The sequence below is a fragment of the Ursus arctos genome, unplaced genomic scaffold (assembly GCF_023065955.2).
Source record: "Ursus arctos isolate Adak ecotype North America unplaced genomic scaffold, UrsArc2.0 scaffold_14, whole genome shotgun sequence".
Taxonomy (NCBI): Eukaryota; Metazoa; Chordata; class Mammalia; order Carnivora; family Ursidae; genus Ursus; species Ursus arctos.
In genome coordinates this window covers 63,039,428-63,062,475 of record NW_026622808.1, presented here as the reverse complement: position 1 = coordinate 63,062,475, position 23,048 = coordinate 63,039,428, and the positions used below count along the sequence as shown (strand labels likewise).

Here is a 23,048-nt window from a genome sequence, read left to right as displayed (position 1 = left end):
GTAGTCTCCACACCCAATGTGGGGCTCAAACTCATGACCCTGACATTAAGAGTAACACACTACTAACTGAGCCAGCCAGGTGCCCCCAAGCTACTTCTTTTTGGTTTTCATTTTCTCATCTGTAAAATAGGTGAATTAAACTAAGATGCCTTTAATATCCTTTCTAGGTATAAAATTTTATGAATCCATGAAGGGCAGAAAGTGGTCTGGGGGTCGTTGTAGCCCCTTGGAAATGGGCGAGGAGTATCAAAACTCTCTGTGAGGGGGTGGGTGCACGGCTGGTATGGGATTATAACTACCAGAAGTCTGTTTCCCAGAATAGGTGGACCCTGGGGAAAGGTCAGGAGATCTCTGAAGAGAATTCAGAGGTTGACATGGAAGCATCTCTACTAAATAGCTAGGAGAACTCGATCTAGAATAAAAAAGGTGCTTTTTAATTTTAAAAAACTTTTAATTCGAGTATAGTTAACATTCAGTATATTAGTTTCAGGGGTACAATATGATTCTACAATTCTGTACATGACTCAGTGCTCATCATGATTAGTGTGCTCTTAATTCCCATCACCTATGCCACCCCTCCCCCACCAGCCTCCACTCTGGTAACCACTAGTTTGTTGCTATAGAGTTGTGGTTTTTTTGTTTGTCTCTTTTTGTTTGTTTGTTTTGTTTCTTAAATTCCACATATGAGTGAAATCATATGGTATTTGTCTTTCTCTGACTATTTCACTTAGCGTTATACCCTCTAGAACCATCCATGTTGTTGCAAGTGGCAAGATTTCATTCTTTTTATAGCTGAATAATATTCCATTTTGTGTGTGTGTGTGTGTGTGTGTGTGTGTATACCACATCTTTATCCATTCATCCATTAGTGGACACTTGGGCCATTTCTGCAGTTTTGCTTGGAATAAGGAAGGTTTAAGAAGAGTGCCTAGGTGAAGGGGGAAAATCTTGTTTCTTTAAGGAGAGCTGTTTTCTACCCAGAGTGGGACTCATCACCTGAAAGGGGCAAGTAGACAACTCTCCAACCCACTTTCCCTTTACCTCTACCTGCCCAGGCTGGCCCAGGACAGAAGCAGCTTCCCAGGGAAGCTGTCCAGCTCCTGGCCAAGACTAGCACCTCTAACTGCCCACTCTGCCTCTCCCACCATTCATGTCCAGACAGCCAGTGAAAAGTGCTTAATGCCTACTTTGTGCAGAGAGTTCTGGGTGCTACAGGCCCAGTGATGAACAGGGCACATCAAGTCCCTGACTTCATAGAACTTACTTTCTAGTGGTGGACACCAAAAACCAGCAAGTAAACAAAGAGGTAAAAAAATACAATTTCAGGTGGTGAAAAATACTTACAAAGAAAAATAGAGCAACCAAGATGTCCTTCAGCAGATGAATAGATAAGTAAACTGTGGTACACCCAGACAATGGAATGTTATTCAGTGCTACAAAAAATGAGCTAGCAAGCCCTGCGAAGACATGGGAGAGCCTTAAATGCACATCACTAAGTGGAAGAAGCCAATCTGTAAAGGCCACACACTGTATGATTCCAACTAGATGACATTCTGGAAAAGGCAAAACTATGGAGGCAGGAAAAAGATCAGTGGTTGCCCGGGCTTAGGTGGCCAGAAGGGATGGATAGATGGAGCACAGAGTATTTGTAGGGCAGGGAAACTACCCTGTTTGATATTATAATGATGGATATATATCATTAGACATTAGCCTAAACCCATAGAATATAAAACACCAAGAGTGATCCCTAATGCAAACTATGGACTCTGGGTGATTATGATGTGTCACTGTAGATTTATCAGTTGTAACAAATGTACCCTCTCGTGGGGGATATTGATAACAGGGGAGGCTATGCCTGTGTGGGGGTGGGGGGTGTATGGGAAATCTCTGTATCTTCCTCTCAAATTTGCTGTGAACCTAAAACTGTTGTAAAAATATAGTCTTTTAAAAAGGAAATAAAAATGAGAATAATTACTAAAAATTGAACAAAGATTAAATAAATGAAAAAAAAAATAGAGTAGGGCAAGGGAACGCAGGGGGAAGGGCACTCCAGATGCTGAAGCCTCGCTTCCAGACAAGGTTGTCATCAGAGGCCGCTCTGACCACATGACCTTGGGTAAGGACCTGAAGGACGTGAAGAAGCAGGCCACACAGGGACTTGGAAGGATGGCTTGCCAGGCAGAGGGAATGAGTCTGAAGGCCTAGAGGCAGGAGTGAACTTGGCCTCTTAAGGGAAGGGCAGAGGAGGCTGGGCAACGCGGAGCCTGAAGGAAGAGGGTTCAAGAGAGGGACGAGAGCCAGGTCAATGCCTCAGCTCTCACCTCCATTCTGTTCTTCCTCCAGAGGCAGGCAAAGTATTCTGAAAACAAGCTGAAGTGCACAAAGGCCCGGAATGACTACTTGCTGAATCTGGCGGCCAGCAATGCAGCTATCAGCAAATACTACATCCACGATGTCTCCGACCTGATCGACGTGAGTACCTGGGGAGTCTGGGACTAAACAGGGCCCCACACCTGCACTGGCCCTTGTCTGAAGCTGATGTGCATGTCCCTTGAGCCCTGATGGCAGGGCAGGGTAATGGGCGTTTGGGGCCTGGGAGAGGAGTATCACTTCATGGTTTCTACACCTAGGGGTGGGAGTGGGCCTCTGGCAGCCCCTTCCTGGTTGGGTCAGGCAGACATCTATCTATTCCACCCGCACTTTCCAAGTACCCTCCTCTGCACCAGGGCCTTTGCTGGGTTTGGGGGTACAGGGGTGATCATACACAGTTCATGCCCTGGACGTTTTCCCAGGGTGGTATAGATGTGTATATGTTTAGGGGATATTATTGTGGAAGAAATCAGGCGGTTTTTGCAAAAGAAGAATGGAACACTGACTCCTGCGTAGCAGCTGTATAGCTTACGCTGGAGGGACAGCTGGGCTTAGAGAAAGAACATCATGAGTGGCATCATCATGGAGAGCTTCCGTATCATCCGTGTCGGAGCTGGGACTGCCGCTTGTGTCCTGCCCGTCCCACGCAGACGGGGATCTGGCCCGCAGATGCTCAGGAAATGTTCCATACTGGTGGATGGATCCTTTTCCTCTGACTCTGCTGTGTCCTGTCAGGGAGTCGGAGGGTCACTGCTTTTCCATGGCTGCAGAAGGGACCCATTGCCACCATCCCCAGGAGAGGGAGCTGCTCAGCCCTGCCTGTGCCTTCCCATGCCTGAGGCCAGACCCCTCCTCTTTCTTACAACTTTTCGCTCTTTCCAGTCCTCTCCTTTCTTCATTTACCACATTTTTCTTGAGCATCTGCTAGCCCTAGGTCTTGAGCTATTGCAGTGGACAAGAACCTGTGGGTCTGCTCTCATGGAGCTTACCATATCTAACCCTGACACATTAATAGGCAACTGCAAAGCCAAATGGCAGGTGTTCCAGTGAGGGAGGTGGAGGGAGATGTGGACCCCCAGGGAGGGATGCCCGACATAAACTCTGAGTGGGGAGAACATCAAGGAAGACTTCCTGGAGGGAGTGACCTCTAAACTGAAACCCTATTCCAAGCAGAGGGAATACATGTGTAAAGGGCTAGAGATGAGAAAGAATGTGATGGATTTGGGGAGCTAAGAGAAGTTTTGCTACTATCCAAGTCACACTCCCAGCTCCCTCTGAAGGCTTTGGGGTGATTTGTGCAGTAGGATTCCAGAGTGCAAAAGGGTCTCCGGGATGAAAGATTTGACTGTGGAATGGGAGGTCACCTTAAGTCACCATGATGGGAAAGGGAATGCCGGCAGCCCCCACCTCCATGTGACAGCCCTTACCAGCACCTTCTATTGTGTGCCTCTCTCCAAGTGCTGTGATCTGGGCTTTCATGCCAGCCTGGCCCGCACCTTCCGGACCTACCTCTCAGCCGAGTACAACCTGGAGACCTCTCGCCACGAGGGGTTGGATGTCATCGAGAATGCAGTGGACAACCTGGATTCCCGAAGTGACAAGCACACCGTCATGGACATGTGCAACCAGGTCTTCTGTCCCCCGCTCAAGTTTGAGTTCCAGCCCCATATGGGGGATGAGGTAGGATTCTCCCAGGAGCCCATGCTGGAGGCTGCTTCCACCTGTTCTCCCAGGTGCTCCCAGAACATCGGTGGGAGGGGAACATCAGCCCCCGTTCACCTGTAGGACATTTCTCTCAGAGGCCTGAGGTCAAGGTCTAGGTCCAGGGGCTGCCCAGCTGAGGTGTTTACCACTAATATCCTAACTTTGCTGGCTGAAGTATCTCGCCCGCAGAATTGCAGGACCTTCGCTCTCCTTCACATCCTTCCCATCTAAGTGTAGACCCCAAGGGAGTCCTGCATTGCCACACAGGCGTCTCCCCGTCTTCCCTCGGGTGACCTCGGATCTCGGGAGCCTGGGCCTCACCTCAGCCACTCTGGCCGACAGCCTTGTCGGGGCTCTGCCTGTCCTCCAGGCCAGGGGGCGCACCACCAAGTGCGCTCGCTTCAGTGTTTGTGCTGCTCAGCTCCTTGCAGTGTCTTGGACTAGAGAAATAAGTACATGGGGGAGGCATTTGTTACTGGCCGCGGGGCAGCCTGCCGGTTACTCCAAGTGTACAAAGGCCCTAAAGCAAAAAGCTCCTTGAACTTTTCCTTTTCGTCCCTCCCCACTTTCTTCATTTGTAAAAGAGAGGCCTTCTGCGGGGCCTCCCCACAGCCTCTGGCCCATCCCTCAGCTGTTGCATCCAGCCCTTTGGCCCATCATCTGGACCAGAAAATTCTGGCCCCGTAGTTACCACTGGTGACTGCCTAGTTAGTGGTAAATGACTAGTAAATCACAGAGCCCTGCCTCCCTTATGATCTCACCCGAGTCACACCAGGCTGCCCAACCCACAGGGGAGTAGCAGAGCCCTGGGTGGAATGGGTGTAGGGAGAATGGTATTTCCGTCTACCTTCCCCTCCCGAGCCCCATGAGAGCACTCGTGCCTCCCTGAAGCACCTTCCTACTGGGGAAGAGGAGCGCTCCGCTGATTGTTTCCATTTGCCATTCTTCTTACTGGCGTCTGTCAGACCGCTGCTTTCTTACCACAAATTCCTGCCTTGCAATGAACTAGTCTCACTTAATGAGATTACATTAAAGCTCTTAGTAAACCTCAAGGGCTGCGCAAATCTAGAAGACCATGACTGAGAGGCTACAACTTGCAGTGTGAGAGGGTGGCCTTTGGAGGTGGAAGAGCCCCAGGTCCTGTCTGGTGTTGGGCAGGGCACTTCACCCTTCCAAGCCTGTCGTCTCGGCTATTGATAGGGACGTCAGTGGTGGCCCCGGCTGTGGCCCCACACAGGGGATGAGAGCCCTGGTCAACCGCAGCTGGTGGCTGTTCTTTTGCAGGTCTGCCAGGTCAGCGCTCAGCAGCCCGTCCAGACGGAATTGCTCATGCGGTACCACCAGCTGCAGTCCAGACTGGCCACTCTCAAGATAGAGAATGAGGAGGTGAGTGGGTCCCTGTGCCCTGCAAGGGATTTCCTGACGAAGGCCCGGCTTCTGTTGGAAATCTGGGCTGTGGAACACATAAGAAATTAGGGTTCATCTGTAAGATGGATTATTACATGACCGGGGGTGTCTGGGTGGCTCAGTTGGTTAAGCGTCTGACTCTTGATTTCAGCTCAGGTCATGATTTCATGGGTTGTGACATGGAGCCCCACGTCGGGCTCCGCACCGGGCATGGAGCCTGCTTAAGATTCTCTCCACCTCTCCCTCTCTCTCTAAAATAAATAAATCTTAAAAAAAAAAAAGATGAATTATTACTTGATCATTAAAACTGGACACACCAAGAAATCTTTAATGGCGTGGGGGGATGCTCACAAGATGTTAAAGAAAAACAAACAAGAAGTAGAACTCTGTGTTCAGTATTATCCTAAGGATGGTAAACTAGAATAGGCCCTGTGTGTCTGTGTTTATTCACAAGAAAAAAGCCTGGAAGGAAAGACTTTGAAATGTTCATTGTGGTTATATCTTGGGAGAAGAATTACAGGTGATTGCTGTTTTCTTATGCTTTTCTCTAGTATCTGTGCTGAATTTGTGTTATTTTTATCATCAAAGATAGTTATAGGTATTTTAAATGACACAATGAAATAAGCCAGGGCACACCGAATGTGTCATGGATTCTGAGCTCCAGGGAACTTCTGTGTTATCAGTTATCATGCCCAGCACGCCTCCCATGGAGCTGGTGACACAGGCTCCCCACCGGGAGAGTGCAAATGGAGACCCCAGCTGCGGTGATTCTATTTCGATGTGGACTGGGGAGCCCCGAGGGGCAACAATTTATTTATTTGTGTTCTACATCCTCCCCTGAAGCATTTTCAGTTGTTTACATGGAACAGTATATTCATAACAATGTTGATGGGCTCTAAACTGGAAATCAGGGCCCCAGAGAGAATGAAGCTGATGTTCCTCTGTATGGGCCCTTTATAGCTATGGAAGCGCTTATTTTGTACCTGAACTTCTGTTAGGCCATCTTAGAACCGATCCATTCATTTTTACATTCAACAAGTATTCATTCAACTGATATTTATTCAAGTATTTATTAAGCACGTACTATGCTCCAAACACTGTGCTAGATGCAGAGTCAAGTGAGTGAACAAGACACCATAGTACCTCCTCTCACGGGGATTATATCCTAGTGAGGAAAGATAGATAAAACACGAAAGCAAACAAACCGACGAATGAGTATGCAAAATATCATATGGTGATGTGCGCTAAGTCGGGAACAGTACTCAGGGGGCCCTGATGTCACCAGGAGGTGACATTTGAGTTGAGATCTGAGTGACAAGAAAGACTTCGGGTGACGACAGTTTAATAACGGATGTAGATGCAGTTTCCCCCGACTGTTTCTGGAGCGATCCTCCATCGGAGTATAGGGCACAAGTCAGTGAAGGGATGTTGCGAGGCCAGGGCTTGTGTGCTCCACACGTGTAACCTTCCGTGGGGCCCACTTGACTCCAGGAGAATCGTTGGAGTCCTGGAGGACTGGCTCAGCGTGTGTCTTCCTCGAGTTCCCTTTTCTCAGTCAGCGTTTTGGTAAGTCAGGGGCAGATAGCCAGGGAGTGTGTCCACTAAGGATGGTCCTTCTTCCTATCTAGACCTTGTCCCCTCTTCTCTCTGGATGTGCACCGAGAGTATTTCTAATGTTATCCCTCTTCAAGAGACCTGCCTCCTATGGAAGGAGCTAGTTTGGGGCCATATAATCAGGAAAAGAGAAGCAAACCTAGAAACCAGTGTTCCTCGTTCGTCTCAGCATCCTCCAAGCTTCTCAGCAGAAGCAATCCAATAAAATGACTTTAGATTGGGCAACGTGGGCTCTCACCCCAGCCAGCTCACTGGCCTTACTTTCCACATCAACATAATGGGATTGATCATCTTGTCCTGCCCAACTCCTATAGGCCTTACATGGAGGAAACAAAGTGGGGAAAAGGACTTGGAGGAGCCAAAGGTGTTCCGAGGTGGAAGGGTTTTTGTCAACGTGCTGTGTTTCTCCAGGTTAGGAAGACCCTGGATGCCACCATGCAGACCTTACAGGACATGCTGACCGTGGAGGACTTTGATGTCTCCGACGCCTTCCAGCATAGTCGATCTACAGAGTCTGTGAAGTCAGCCGCCTCCGAGACCTACATGAGCAAGATCAACATCGCCAAAAGGAGAGCCAACCAGCAGGAGACAGAAATGTTTTATTTTACAGTAAGTGGCCTCTTGGACCCAGAACTCACTGTCTGCTGACCTGCTGGCAGTGACTTTTGGGGAGCAGCCCAAGCTAGTGGGAGCCAGCAACACCACGTGAGTCAGTGAGAGCTAAAACACTTCCAACATGCTTCTCAAATGAAGTTGCCTGGCTTGGCTTTGGAAAATGCAAAAAAAGTGAATTACCAGTGGGGAGCATCAGCATTGATCCTGGATTTATGGTTATTGCAACTAACCTAGGAAAAAACCAGAGAGTTATGTTTGGTCAGGTGTAAGGAGAATGGCAAATGGAGCCTGGGGGAAGTCCCAGGTAACAGCCCTAAAGTTTAGTGTATGGTTGTCATGTTGATGTGTCTTGAGTTGGGGTGCGGGCTTTGGAAACCATGCCCTGGGGGACCCGTGCAAATTACTGGTGAGTTGTAAGCCCTTCGTGTAAAATTCCAGATACACTTACATTCCATTCAGTTGGGGCAGGGAAGAACAAGCTAAGGGGCTTTAGTTCAACATGTGTTTAGTGAACACAGAATTTGGGGGTTGTAAGGGACCTCAAATCTTCTATCTGATGCTTGGTCTCATTCAATCATATCCCTACCAAGAAGTCATCCAGTCTCTGCCTGAATAGCCCCAGGATGAAAAGTTCCCTCCTTCCCCAAATAGCCCTTTTGTTTTGGCCTGTAGCTGGCTATAGATATTATAATGTCTTCCCTCATCTCTGTTATCTTCAAAAATCTGCTTCAGTAGGATTTCTGGTCATTGATCTTGATCCTGTTCTCTGGGGCAACCCAGAGAGACTAATTCCACAAGACAGTCTCTGGCTTGCTTGTAGGGAGCTGGGTTTTCATGTCTCCAGGCTAACCATACCTGGTTTTATAAATCCTGCCTCATTAGCTTTCATTTTGAGTGGCCTCTGCGCCCTAAACTCTTTTCGAACACGTTCCTTTTGTCGATGCCTGTTCTAAAGTCAGCAGCGGTCTGACCAGCACAGAATAGAGCTAAACTTCCACCTCCTTCCACCCTAATGCTTTTCATATGTCCTAAGATCATATTCTTTTTGTTTTGTTTTTATTTTAAAAATTTTAATTCCAGTATAGTTAACATACGGTGTTATATTAGTTTCAGGTGTACAATATAGTGATTCAACAATTCTATACATTACTCAGTGCTTATCAAGATAAGTGTGCTCTTAATCCCCTTTACCTCTTTCACCCATCCCCCCTGCCACCTCCCCTCTGGTAACCATCTACTTGTTCTCTGTAGTTAAGAGTCTGGTTTTTTCCTTGTCTCTTTTTCTCCCCTTTGTTCATTTGTTTTGTGTCTTAAGTTTCACATATGAGTGAAATCATATGGTATTTGCCTTTCTCTGACTGATTTATTTCACTTAGCATTATACTCTTTAGATCCATCCATGTTGTTGCAAATGGCAAGATTTCATTCCTTTTTTACAGCTGAGTAATATTCCACTGTGTGTGTGTGTGTGTGTGTGTGTCTGTGTGTCTGTGTGTCTGTGTGTCCGTGTGTGTGTGTGTGTGTGTGTGTGTGTACCACATCTTCTCTATCCATTTATCAACTATGGACACTTGGGCTGCTTCCATAGTTTGGCTATTGTAAATAATGCTGCTATAAATGTAGGAGCGCATATGTCTTTTCGAATTAGTGTTTTTGTATTTTTTGGCTAAATACTCAGTAGCGGAATTACTGGATCATATGGTGGTTCTATTTTTAATTTTTTGAGGAATCTCCATACTGTCTTCCACAGTGGCCGCACCAGTTTGCATTCCTACCATCAATGCACGAGGGTTTTTCTCCACATCCTTGCCAACACTTATTGTTTCTTATGTTTTTTTATTTTAGCTATGCTGACAGGTGTGAGGTGATACTTCATTGTAGTTTTGATTTGCATTTCCCTGATGATGAGTGATGGTGAGCATCTTTTCATGTGTCTGTTGGCCATCTGGATGCTTTCTTTAGAGAAATGTCTGCTTGTGTCTTCTCATTTTTTAATTGGATTATTTGTTTTTTGATGTTGAGTTGTAGTTCTTTATATATTTTGGACACTTTGGACCTTTTATCAGATATGTCATTTGCAAATATCCTCTCCCATTCACAGGGTTGTCTTTTAGTTTTTGTTAATTGTTTCCTTTCTGTGCAGAAGCTTTTCATTTTGATGTAGTCCCAATAGTTTATTTTTGCTTTTGTTTCCCTTGTCTTAGGAGACACACCAAGAAAAATGTTGCTACAGCTGATGTTAGAGATATTACTGCCTGTGCTCTCTTCTAGGATTTTTATGGTTTCAAGTTTTGCGTTTAGGTCCTTAATCCATTTTGAGTTTATTTTTGTGTATGGTGTAAGAAAGTGATCCAGTTTCATTCTTTTGCATGTAACTGTCCAGTTTTCCAGCACCGTTTGTTCAAGAAACTTTTTCTCATTGCATTTTGTCTCCTTTATTGTGGATTAATTGACCATATAATTGTGGGTTTATTTCTGGGCTCTCGATTCTGTTCCGTTGATCTATGTGTGTGTTTTGGTGCCAGTACCGTACAATTTTGATTACTACAGCTTTGTGGTCTATCTTGAAATCTGGGATTATGTTATCTTCGGTTTTGTTTTTCTTTTTCAAGATGACTTTGACAAATTATTTGGGGCCTTTTGTGGTTCCATACAAATTTTAAGATTATTTGTTTTAGTTCTGTGAAAAACACTGTTGTTACTTTGATAAGGATTGCATTAAATCTGTAGATTGCTTTGAATAGTGTGGACATTTTAACAATATTAATTCTTCCAATCTATGAGCATGGGATACCTTTCCCTTCGTTTGTATTGTCTTCAGTTCTTTTATGAGTGTTTTATAGTTTTCAGTGTATAACTCTTTCACCTCTTTGGTTAAATTTCTTCCTAAGTATTTTATTTTTGGTACAATTGTAAATGGGATTGTGTTCTTAATCTTTCTGCTACTTCATTATTAATGTATAGGAATGCAACAGATTTCTGTATATTGATTTTGTATCCTGTGACCTTACTGATTTCATTTATCAGTTCTAGTAGTTTTTTGGTGGAGGCTTTAGGGTTTTCTGTATACAGTATCATGTCATCTGCAAATAGTGAAAGTTTTATTTCTTCCTTACCATTTGGACGCCTTTTATTTCTTTTTGTTGTCTGATTGCTGTGGCTAGGATTTCCAGTACTATGTTGAATAAAAGTGGTGAGAGTGGACATCCTTGTCTTGTTCCTCATCTTATGGGAAAAGCTCTGTTTTTCACAACTGAGTATGATATTAACCGTGGGTTTTTCATATATGGCCTGCAGTGTGTTGAGGTATATTTCCTCTAAACCTACTTTGATAAAGGTTTTGATCATGATTGGATGTTGTACTTTGTCAAATGCTTTTTCTGCATCTATGTTTTTATCATTTCTCCTGTTGATGTGATATATCATGTTGGTTGATTTATGAATATTGAACCACTCTTGCAGCCTAGGAATAAATCCTACCTGATTGTGGTGAATGATTTTTTTTTAATCAGTGGTTGAATTTGGTTTGCTAGTATTTTGTTGAGAATTTTCACATCTCTGTTCATCATTGATATTGACCTGTAGTTCTCTTTTTTTTGTAGTGTCTTTATCTGATTTTGGTATCAGGGTAATGTTGGCCTCACAGAATGAAACTGGAAGCTTTCCTTCCTCTTCTGCTTTTTGGGATGGTTTGAGAAGAATAGGTATTAAGTCTTCTTTAAATGTTTGGTAGAATTCACCTGTGAAGCCATCTGCTCTTGGACTTTTGTTCGTTGGGAGTTTTTTGAATGATTCAATTTCATTGCTGGTGATCAGTCTGTTCAAATTTTCTATTTCTTTCTGATTCAGTTTTGGGAGGTTATATACTTTTGAGAATTTATCCACTTCTTCTAGCTTGTTCAATTTGTTGGCATGTATTTTTTCGTAATATTCTCTTATAACTAAGATTTTCTTATAACTAACGTGTGTGTGTATTTATTTATTTATTTATTTATTTATTTTAAAGTTAGTGTCAGTTAAATCTCTATTCCCTATGTACTATTATTAAACCAGGCTACCTTCCTCCTAAAGGTGATGTCTTGGGTAGGTCTTATGTTTGGTACCAATTAGATCCCCTCTTGACAGATTTAGTTCATGGCTCCAGACTGTCAAGATCTTGTTCCAGTTGTTCAACGTATGCGCTCTGTCTTCAGACCTTATGTTGTCTGCAGAGTCAGTGAGTGTGGCTTTCACACCTTAGAGTTTGTCAAATAAAAAAACTAGGGGATAGGCCAGGGCCAAGGCCAAAGACAGAGTTGTTTAAAACATGCTACGGCTGATGTTGATCCATTAATCAGCACTTTTAGATCGTGGTCATTTAACTAGTCACAAACCCACCCAGTTCTCACACCGGCTCCATCTTGTGATAGGCCTTGTCGAATCCCTTATTGAAAACACGGATAGCATTTCCTCAAACATCACTGTATGACTTTGCTGTTTTCAAGAAAGAAAATGAAGCTGGTCTTAGTGAGTCAGCCCGTGCCAGTTTCTGGACCTTACCACTTCCACTGAGGATGTACTATGTGTACAAAGAGAGTGTGTATGAATATTAATTCTTTTTGGCAGCGGAAACAAAGAAATCTGGCTGGTAGAAGCAGAGAAGGGGGTCTAGCCTGCTTGAAGTTAAAAGACAGAATTCACCAATGTTCATGATTAAGGGTCATGAATGTTATATTTTCATTTTAATATTTAATCTATCAACCTGGTTGGTGAGTACACTTCATGACTTGGTGTTGTGATATTATTTTAGGCATTTTTGAGGACATAATATTCCTTTTAATGCAAACATTAGTACAGTCTGATGGCATTCTTTCCACCATGGGTCACAAATGAAACTTGGAAAAAGTAGGCAGAGTTCATGGGTCCCAGAGCCCTGGGGTATAATGTCCACTAACCAGTGAATAACCCACCAAGGTGTGAATTCTGTGTTTAGGATTAGCACTTCAGCTACCAGGGGCAGCAGGGCATGATGGAGAAAATACCTGCTCATACCTCAGCTCTGCCTCTTATGGCAAAGTTTTAAACATGGGATGAGAACAGAGGGTGTCAATACCGGAAGCATCCAGAGAGAGCCTGGGGGGCGCAGAGAGCAGTTATCAAACTGAAGTATGCATTTGAATCACGTAGGAAGCTTGTTAAAAATGTATGTTCCCAGCATACCACCCACCCTGAGGTGGGCCCTGGAAATTTGAACATGTCTGAGCCTCTGTGGTATCTTCTTCAGGTGTAAAATGAGGGGTTAGGCTCACAGTCTTTTTGAGCAGGAATCTGCATTTTGATCCTCTCCCCAGCCGGGTAGGAAGCCACTGGGTCCTGTACCACACTTGGAGAAATGACATGAGTCTACTGTCACTTTACCCTGAGGAGCACAGGGAGTCCTCTGCTCAAGGCGGTATAGTACACTAAATGGCCACAGCTCTGCGCATCTGTCTCCCTCTGGCTAGAATGGGAATGACGATGCTCCCCACGTTTGCTATCCAGGATTGTGATGAGGACCAAAGGTACATGCTGGAAACTGCCAAGTCCTCTACAGGTACAAGGGGGAGTGGTTCTTAATAACAGGGAGACAAGCTCCTAGGAACCAAGAAGGACTCTCTGATTGAGGAGAGAGGATACCACCATCTCCTGCCAGCCCCACCGTTCCAAGTTGGGGATAGGGTGGGGTGACCCCCATCTTATCTGAGCGCATGTCAGCCCCTGCTCCATGGGATTTTACCCTATAGCTGTCTTCAGGGAGACGATGGTGAGCTTCCAGGTGCTCCTTTACAGGTCACATTGTGGTGTCCCGAGCACCGTGGTTCACTTGCACCCCTTTCTGAGCATTCTGGCTGGGGCAATAAAATGGATTTCCTTGTGAGAAGCTAGCTGGCAGCTCTGGGGCAATCATACCATCCTGTGCCTTCATTTCCAGGGCATTTGTGATTGCTGTTTCATCTGCTGAGAAGGCTCTGTCCCCCACGTGCCCCGGTGTACCCACGCGGCCCCTCCCTCACCTCCTTCGGGCCTGAGTTCACAGGGCAACTTTGCCGCAAGGTCTGCCCTGATTCGTAGTCCCCCATTCCTGCCTTATTTTTATCCGCAGCATTTACCAGCAGCTGACCGATTGTGTCTTTTACTTTGTTTATTAGCTTATTGTCTCTCTTCCCTCTCTTCTGTGTCAATCCCTGTGAAGTTTCTCAGCACGGGCTCTAAGCCAGGCACAGCTGTAGGCACTGGGGAGCCAAAAACCAATGGGGTGTGGACCCCAACAGCAGTGGCTCACAGTCTGGCAAAGACACACACCAGCAGAGGGGGCCCCAAGCCTGGATTTGGGTGACACGGGCCAGGCCAAGGAAAGCCAGTACTCGTGTAGAGGCGTGGCTGGGGTGCAGCTGAATTTGGGCACAGGTGGGTGTGTTTCTGCTGTGGGGCTCCTGGCCCTCTCCATTGCTCCGAAGTGCATTGTGCTTGACGAGGCCCCTGAATGAGAGGCAGCCTGGGGATCCCAGGGGCCCTGGGCAAGTCAGTTCCCTATGCCAGCCTCACCTGTCTCATCTGTAAAAAGAAGAAAATTGTATCCCCCAATGCTGTTCAGGTTATTTGAACAGGAATGTCTTTAGGGGCCTGCAAAGCCCCTCCTCCTTCAGAGCGGGGCCAGATGAGAGAAAGGCTCGTTAGGAGGCTCCTCTGTGACAGATCTGATAAAGCGCTCTCGCCTCAGCTGCTGCCCCCAGACATGGTTCCTGTTTTTATTGCTCATGGCCCAGAAGCACAGCGGAGCCTGAGGACTAAAGAAGCCGTCTGCTAGGGACCCCCGCAGTCCTCACCTGACAAAAGCGCCTTTCATTGCTCACATTGCCCCTGAGCTTTCTTTGTGTTCCCTAAACTGGCCTGGAATGTGTAGGCGGACAGCCGGACAGCCGTGCTCGGCAGAGCTGCGGTCTGATGGAGAAGAGCAGAGGAGCAGGTCAGAGGCCCCTCTTTCTCCCATGCTGGGGTCCTGGAAGGTGGTGTCATCTCCCTTCAACTCCCCTTTGACCTCCCCGGCACAGAGGTTGGTTCCAGGGGCAGAGACCGTGTGACTTGGCTCTACAGTCTATAATGCCCATGTGCCTTGTGTCTTACAGAAATTTAAAGAATATGTGAATGGCAGTAACCTCATCACTAAGCTGCAGGCCAAGCATGACTTACTCAAGCAGACCCTGGGTGAAGGTGAGTTGGTTAGGTGGCAGAGGCCTGTGAGGAGGGGTGCCTATTTTGTTGTGGTCCCTTGAGCCGTTGCAGCTCGAGACATGGGGGACTTGGCAGAATGAGGCCTGGTACCAGAGCCAGTGGGCAGGACGGGACAGGCTGGCACAGATGCCGAAAGGGGTCTAGTCTGGCTGCAGAAAACATGGGGCAACCAGAAGTGTTAGTTTAGGTTTGGGGGATGGATCCATCATCCCAGTGATGAAGGGGGTCCCCAGTAGGTAGGGAGTGGGAATCCAGGAGTGCAGAGGTCCGCATTGATGCTTGTCAGCAGAGACTATTTGCCAGGAATATTAGTGGAGTGCCTGGCCAGGAGGCTAGGTCCAAAAAACAAAGCTCCATATATGGAAGGCAAAGTTTGGTCCTTGAGGGATGTGGGGAGTAGACTTAAAACTACCCAAAGTCTTCTAGTGGAAGTTGGAATAAAATCCCAGTGCTCTCATGGTACATGAGGCCTCACATCATTTGACATCTGCCTGTTTCCCCGACCTCATTTGTCATACTCTACTCCCTTACTGTGCTCCAGTCCTACTAAGCTCCTTTCTGCCCTTCAAAACTCATTGAGCTTATTCCTGCCCCAGGGCCTTTGCATCTGCTGTTCTCCCTACCTGGAATGCCCTTACCCCAGATCTTTTTTTTTTTTTTCCAATATTTTACTTATTTATTTATTTGACAGAGAGAGACAGTGAGAGAGGGAACACAAGCAAGGGGAGTGTGAGAGGGAGAAGCAGGCTTCCCGCTGAGCAGAGAGCCCGATGCAGGGCTCGATCCTAGGACCCTGAGATCATGACCTGAGCCAAAGGCAGACGCTTAATGGCTGAGCCACCCAGGCACCCCCTTTACCCCAGATCTCAATATGGGTGGCTCCTTATCCTTCAGATGTCACTTCTTTAGTGAGACTGTCCTTGTCACCCAACCTCAAGAAATCACAACCTCTGTCCCAACACACTGATTTTCTTCATCTCACTCATCACCATCCTATTTATTATTTGTTCATTTGCTTATTATCTTTGGTCACACCCCCACCCCAACAGTATCATATCTTCAATCGGAGTAGGGACTTCCTTGTTTATTTTGTCTATCCCTTTATCTCCAGTGCCTAGAATAGTACCTGGCTCACAGTAGGCACTCAGGTAATAGTCACTAAATGAATGTTGAATGGAAAGGTCATCAGAACATGAACTAGGCCCCAAGGTCAGGGATGGTTTGCAACAAATTATGGTAGCCCTAGAAACTGGTGTGTGGCTCAGCTTTGAGGGGACAAACTGACCTGGGGTTTCTAAAGTTGCTAAGCACTGCTTGGAGCTCCACATCCAGACATATTCTTGTGTTCTGTTGGAGAGGGCAATTGGCTGAATAATGTGTTCTACCTAAAGAAAAAAAAGCATGGGGTCCAGGAGATAGGAGACCAACATGAGAGAGATGAAGGGAATTTCCAAGGTGATGATGCTAGTAGATCCCAAGGTGACAGCTTGAAGCAAGCCTAGAGATCACCCAAGTTTTTCAGGAAAGGAGGAGTGTGACAGTTGAGAGTCAGAGTGGGACACGGGACTGGCACTCATTGGCCGTTGGGGTTGTCCTTGCCCCCGACTGGGTCAGTCTCTTCTCCAGAGGGGTGCACATTCTAATGGCTGTGCTCTGGCCACCCAAGTCTTCCCTGACACTGTCCAGTTAGCACCAGTCAAGTGGGTAGCTGGAATCTGCAGATGCTTGGCATTTGTGACCCCCATGCTTTAGAGGAAACAGTGAGAAATTAAGCCATTTCCCAGCCCCAAGGCTCTTATAAGCTAGGGAGGAGGCAATTCACAAATTCATAAAAAATCAAAAGCAGTAACATTAAGTTACACAGTAACATTGGTTGAATTGCCAGGTGAACAGTACAGACTCTGAGGGTCTGAGCCAGGAGAGGAAGGGATCACCATGGGCCCAGAAGAGCCAAAAAGACTTCAAGAAAGATGAATAACTAGAGCTTGGAGGAATAACCAGGGTCTAATACCAGAAGAATTTTTTCAGTCAACTTTATTGACATGTAATTTACATACAATTAAGTCTACCCATTTTACATAGAAATTAGTTTTGATAAACATATATACTCAGATCAGGATATAGAAGATTTCTGTCACCCCAGAAGCTCCTCTGTATCCGTTTGCAGTTAATTCTCCCTCTGCCACCCCAAGCAACCACTGATCTGACTTCTATCAGCAGAGATCACTTTCGTGCCTTCTAGCTGGAGAACTTCTGGGAGTGATGGAAGTGTCCTGTATCCTGATTTGGGTGCTGGTTGGACACGGGTATATACATTTGTCAAAACTCATTGACTGGGGGGTAAAGGTGGGGAGGAGTGAGTTGCAATGAGCTTTTTCTTCATTTTCCCTGACTCCCCTCTCCATTTTGCCCATCCTAACATTTCCACATTGGGCCAGGTGAGCGGGGCTGCAGAGATGTAGGGCGGCAAAGAGGGCACCAAAGCAATGAGAATGGAGGGACAGGGAAGAGCCAGAAAGTCTTAGAGAGGAGCTCAGATGGGGTGATAGGCACAGCTCCCACAAATAGCATTGAAGAGGAGGATTGGTTTTATGGCCCTGGCCCTGGGTGGGGAGGGGGTGCTGGGGGCTATTTCTCAGAGCCATGCACCATAAGGTAGGCCCATATGAGTTGGTGGCTACTTGTATTTTCAAAATCGGGTGCCCTGGAATTAGAAAACTAGATGTTCTTTTGAAAAATAAGATCCCAGATGAGAAAGTGCTTTTGTCCAGCTCACTCTTGCATGCTGTCTGATGCAACCTTTTCTTACTGCCCTTGCCTGAATGGCCTGAATGAAATAATAATAAAAATTAGTTTGGGTTGGCATAACTCCTTACCAGTTTGGTCTTCCAAGTTTCTTTAGCCTTCAGCTACGCCTTGCTCTGAGATGTCATTTACCAGTCCTCCTTCTGAGTTTTAGGCTGAATAGCAATGAAAAACTGCAGGAAAATGCAGCTTCTGAAGTATAAGGGCTGCTAAGAAAGAGCCATCGAGAAGAATCTCCAGAGTCCTGTCCTCTAGTAACTCAGCCATGGAAAAGCCCATTGTGCTTCTTTTGAAAACTGGGATGGGCTTTGTTAGACTGGTCAATTCTGGAGAGGTTTTGGGTTGTTTCGTTTTTGTTTTTGTTTTTTAATAGACTTTGGTTTAGGGGCACCTGTGTGGCTCAGTCGGTTGAGCATCTGACTCTTGGTTTCAGCTCAGGTCATGATCTTAGGATTGTGAGATCGAGCCCAGCATTGGGATCCACGCTTAGTGTGGAGTCTGCTTGGGACTCTCTCTCTCCCTTTTCCTCTGCTCCTCTGCCTGCACTCTCTCTCATAAATAAATAAATAAATAAATAAATAAATAAATAAAATCTTTAAAAATAAATAAATTAAATAGACTTTGTTTTAGAATAGTTTTAGATTTACAGAAAGGTTGCAAGATAGTACAGTTAGTTCTCATATACTACACATCCAGTATTTCCTGTTATTGTCATCAGTGAGTATGGTGTATTTGTCACAAGTAATGAACATGGGTACATTGTTATTTCTAAAGTTAATAAATTACCAAAATACTGAAAAGAACTGCAGCTGAGACCAAATCTGGAGTCACTTTTTATCCCTACTGCCTGACACAGGTAGGTGTGGATTCTTAGGGCACTGGGTGAAAGGGGAAAACATGCACTGACTTGGGTGGGTCAAGTTCTTACGCATTGGACTAACAGGGGCACGAAAAAATTACATAGGCCAAAGTGAGCTCAAAATCTCAGCTGCTTCATTCTTCCGAGTGTCAGTGGATGATTCACCTCTGCCTGCACATACTGACTCTTCATCCAGTAGAAAGCTATTCCTGGAGTGGGCTGGGGTAGGGTTACACCTGCATCAGTGGCCTTTTTAAGTCCTCAGAGGGCTATTTTGTATTGTGAAGGACACTCTGAACATTTTGGAAACAGGTGAGAAATGTGGGGCCAAGCAGAATATTTTGATTGAGGAGATACAAAGTTTTTTTTTAATGAAATGTATCATGTAATCCATTTCTCTAAAGTACTCTTTTGACAGCATAGCTCAAAGAAGCCACAAGTTAGAGGAAACACAAACACTCACTTAGAAGCAGATTTTTTTAACATTATCGATCCCAGACACACAAGTCAAAAAGCTTCTAGGTGTCCTCCAAATTGGCGTTCCTTGTTGTAAATGTCACTGCCACATCTTGGGAACGAGAACACACCCGTATATGCCCTTGGCTGTTGCTATGCTGTTTTATTGGCCAGAGGATTCTTAGTTTATCATCATGTCTGAGTCTAAGATCTGACCTTTTTACTGCTCCGAGTAGCTGTAAGCTCCAGGGTTTATTCCCAAGATACGGGTGGCTTTTCAATTTACTGTAGCCCCTCAAGAATGAATAGTGCATTGTCCATAAAAGGGATGGGGCATAACCTTTTCAGACCACGATTTAATAGCACTTTATGGAGCCAGTGTCCGCCAGGACCAGACAGTCTGACCTTCTGAAAATGACTGAGCCACTAACTATAAAATATATTTAAAAATCCCAACAGGTCTCAGAAGGTAAAGGGTAGAAAAGTTTTGATTTCTGAGTTAACACAAAAAATATATGTGTATAATATTTTATGCATTTTTATATTGATCTACATTGAAATATTTTTCATGTATTAAGTTAAACACAATATATTATTAAAATTAATCTCACTTATTTCTCTTCACTTTTTGTAACACGGCTGCTAGAAATTGTGGCTTCCATTACATTTCTATTGGACAACCCTGGCCTAGAGGTGCTCTGCTGCACCATAACAGGAATGCGTACTGAATCGTGCTGTGTGGATGAACCTCAAAAGCATATGCTAAATGAAATAAGCCAAATGCAAAAGACTGTGGGTTGCATTATTCCGTTTTTATAAAATGTCCAGAATAAGCAAATCCGTAGACACAGAGAATAGATGAGCAGTTGCCGCAGGCTGGAGATGGGAAGGGGGAGTCACTGTGAATTGGCACAAGGGATCTTTTTCGTGTGAAGGAAATTTCTAAAATTGAATTGTGGTGACAGTTGCACAACTTTGACTATTTACTAAATAACTGAATCATGCATTTCAAATAGGTGAATTTCATGCTCTGTAAATTATGCTTCAATAAAGCTGTTAAAAATATAAAAGAAGGCAGTGGCTAGGAGTCTGGAATTCCAGGGAGATGGAAGATCTGGAGATAAGATTAGGGAGTCCTTGGTAAGCACTTCAGTCACCGTCATGCAGAGAGGGTGTGTAGAAAGAGATCTGGGTACATCTCCTGGGGGCATCCCATCATTTAGAGGTCAGAGGTTGGGCAGATGAAGAGACAGCAAGAGAAACTGAGAAACAGCCTATAGGGCAGGAGGGACACTTAGCAAGTGTGGAGTCATGAAAGTCAAGAAGAAGGCTTTGTAAGAAGAGAGCAATTCCCTGAGTCGATGCTGAGAAGTCAGATAAGAGCAGAGAAGACAGTGAATTTGGCCACACGGAGCTGGCAGTCTCTGGGGATGGTGAGGCCAGAAGTCAACCTCAGTGGGGTGAGCAGGGGAGGCAACAGTGCTTCCTAGACAGCTTCTTCAGCAAGCTTTGCTGTAAAGAAGAGAAATGGGGATGGAGTTCAAGGGAGAAAGGGGGCCCAGGGGAGGTAGATAGTGAATGGTCAGGCAAGGTAGGTGGGTGCATCTTATGGAGGCATGCCAAGACCTGTCTTACTGATGTTCTTTTCCAGTGAAGGAAGCAAGAAGGTTTTCAGCTGAGAATGAAGGCAGGAGAGGTTGGGGTGGGGGTGTGACTGGGTTGAGGAACAACAAGAGGTATCTTATGTCTGTTGCTCTTCAGGGCCAAGTGTGTGAGCAACCTTTGTTGCTTGTTTGTTTGTTTGTTTTTAAGATTTTATTTATTCATTTGAGAGAGAGAGTGAGAGAGAACAAGCGGAGGGGTAGAGGGTGAGGGAGAAGCAGACTCCCTGCTGAGCAGGGAGCCCAACGCGGGACTCGATCCCGGGACCTGGAGATCATGACCTGAGCCAAAGGCAGACGCTTCATCGACGGAGCCGCCCAGGCGCCCCATCAACAAACTTTATTGATAGAAAGCAGTGCATGAGTTCTTGAGCTTCCACGCACACAGAAGGGACCGCCTGGGGTGCTTGTTAAAATGCAGATTCCTGTCTTCACAGCTCAGAAGTTCTGATTCAGAAGGCCCATGGGAAAGCCCCCAAATCTGCATTTTTTAATAAGGTCCGCAGAAGCTTCTGATGCATGTGGTCAGCAGGCTGCAGTTTGAAAATCCCTGAAAAAAATATACATGAACAACACAAAATGAAATTTATGTGAACATAGCCTTACAGATAGGAGGCCCTGGGGATTTAATAAGACTCAGTTCTTTCAAGCAGACCATTACTTAGGCATAATTTGATTTCCCATTTCGCAAATAATTAAGTTCAGTTGTTTCTTGTTTTTAAAAAAAGATGAATGTTTGCTGATTAAAAACAACAACAACAATTAAACATCAATGTATACTTTTCTTTCCAGGAGAGAGAGCAGAATGTGGCACAACCAGGTAAGAGGGATCTTGTTTGTTTTGCACCTGCTGCCTGAGGCGGGGGAGTGGGAGGGGCTGGGAGGTGCAAGAGGTGGGAAGGCAGGAAGGCAGATGCTGCTGAGAGCTCAGAGAATCTGGGCTGTTTTTAGAGCAGAATAGCTCTTCACCAGTGTCTCCAGGGGGATGGTGTGGCTGTGCTAGAGAGAAGGCTGGCTGGCTGTTCTGCTTGTCCTAGCATCGTGCTGGTGAAGCCACGCCCCCTACAGGCCTGTGTTGGGGAGGGCGCCTTTCCCAGCTGCTGTGGGAAAGTGGGGTCTGTTTTGTTGGTGCTATCCATCCGGTAGGACAGTAATATATATGGCGGAGTGGCTGAAGACAACCAGTAGAGGCCAGAGGCTGTGGGGTAGCTGTTGACTTGTCTCCCCATCTGTTCTCTGGCTGCTGAGCAATCTGCCCAGCCCAGGCAGAGGGCCCAGCCTGGGCTCCCCATTAGCCAGGGCTTTGGATTTGGCTCATATGGCACACCTGGGCATATGCATGCGCCTAGCCACAGAAGCGTTCACAGATGCCCCTACTGCCTGCACCCTGGCTTCAGACCTCCTGGGCACTTGGATGGACTGACGGGGGAGTCCCTTGCTGGGAAAGTAACAAATGGGCAACTTCTGCTTTCTCTCCAGCTTGCTCAACATTACCCTTTGCGCTTTTCCCTGAGCAGACCAGAGCCAGTGAACACTTTCCACTCAGCAGCTGGTAGCTGAGGGATTGATTTTCAGCGACTGGACTTTTCCTCTACTTTCAGAGTGTTTAGATCCCTAAGCAGCCCTGTTGCCCAAGTTGTTCCTTAGAACCCATCTCTTTCGAGTTCCTAGCAAATAGTTATCCCACTGCCCGAAACGAATCAAGCCAGTGGCCCAGAATCCTGGAAAGTTGTTCTACTTGGCGAGAGGAAAAATGAACCCTCAACTCCCTCCTGTTCATCTGGAACAGAGTTGGCTGGGAAGAGGCTTGGAAAGCTCTGAGGTTTTCACTTTTCTGGGCCCAAGATGGGGAAAACAGAGGGCTTTCCAGAAGCTTAGCTGCGCAGCTGTTCCTCTGGGCCCTGGCAGCCTGGGAATATCAGGATGATTCATAATGCCAGGCGAGGACCTTCCAGCAAAAGGTCGGCAGATGTGCAGGGTCACTTTCTAAGAACCTTCCAGAAATATTTATTTATTTGTTTGTTTATTTATTTATTTATTTATTTATTTATTTATTTATTTATCTATCTATCTATCTATCTATCTATCTGTTTCTGGCTAGAGGATGTTGTCATAGTCCCCAAACAACAGAAGCCACATTTCACACCAAAGTCTGCAAATAGGAAAACAGATGGGGGACGAATTGAGCCATCGCTCTCTTCCTCCTAATTCCTAGAACTCATGCAAAGGAAGATGGTTCCAGCAGACTGCAGGAGAGATCTGGAATCGAACCCTTCCCCAGAGAAAAGTTGAGGGTTTTTATTTTT

The 23,048-nt window shown here is 45.8% G+C and overlaps 1 protein-coding gene across 1 annotated transcript in view; it reads left to right on the top strand.

The window, feature by feature from the left end:
* The window catches only part of SRGAP3 (SLIT-ROBO Rho GTPase activating protein 3), a 243,204-nt gene that overhangs the window by 175,392 nt on the left and 44,764 nt on the right, over nt 1–23,048 (top strand). Inside the window, exons 6-11 of the mRNA XM_026501279.4 lie at nt 2,344–2,472; nt 3,829–4,050; nt 5,359–5,460; nt 7,507–7,704; nt 14,856–14,940; nt 21,535–21,562. Coding sequence (XP_026357064.1) covers nt 2,344–2,472; nt 3,829–4,050; nt 5,359–5,460; nt 7,507–7,704; nt 14,856–14,940; nt 21,535–21,562 — 764 coding nt within the window. The remainder of the gene's footprint in view (nt 1–2,343; nt 2,473–3,828; nt 4,051–5,358; nt 5,461–7,506; nt 7,705–14,855; nt 14,941–21,534; nt 21,563–23,048) is intronic.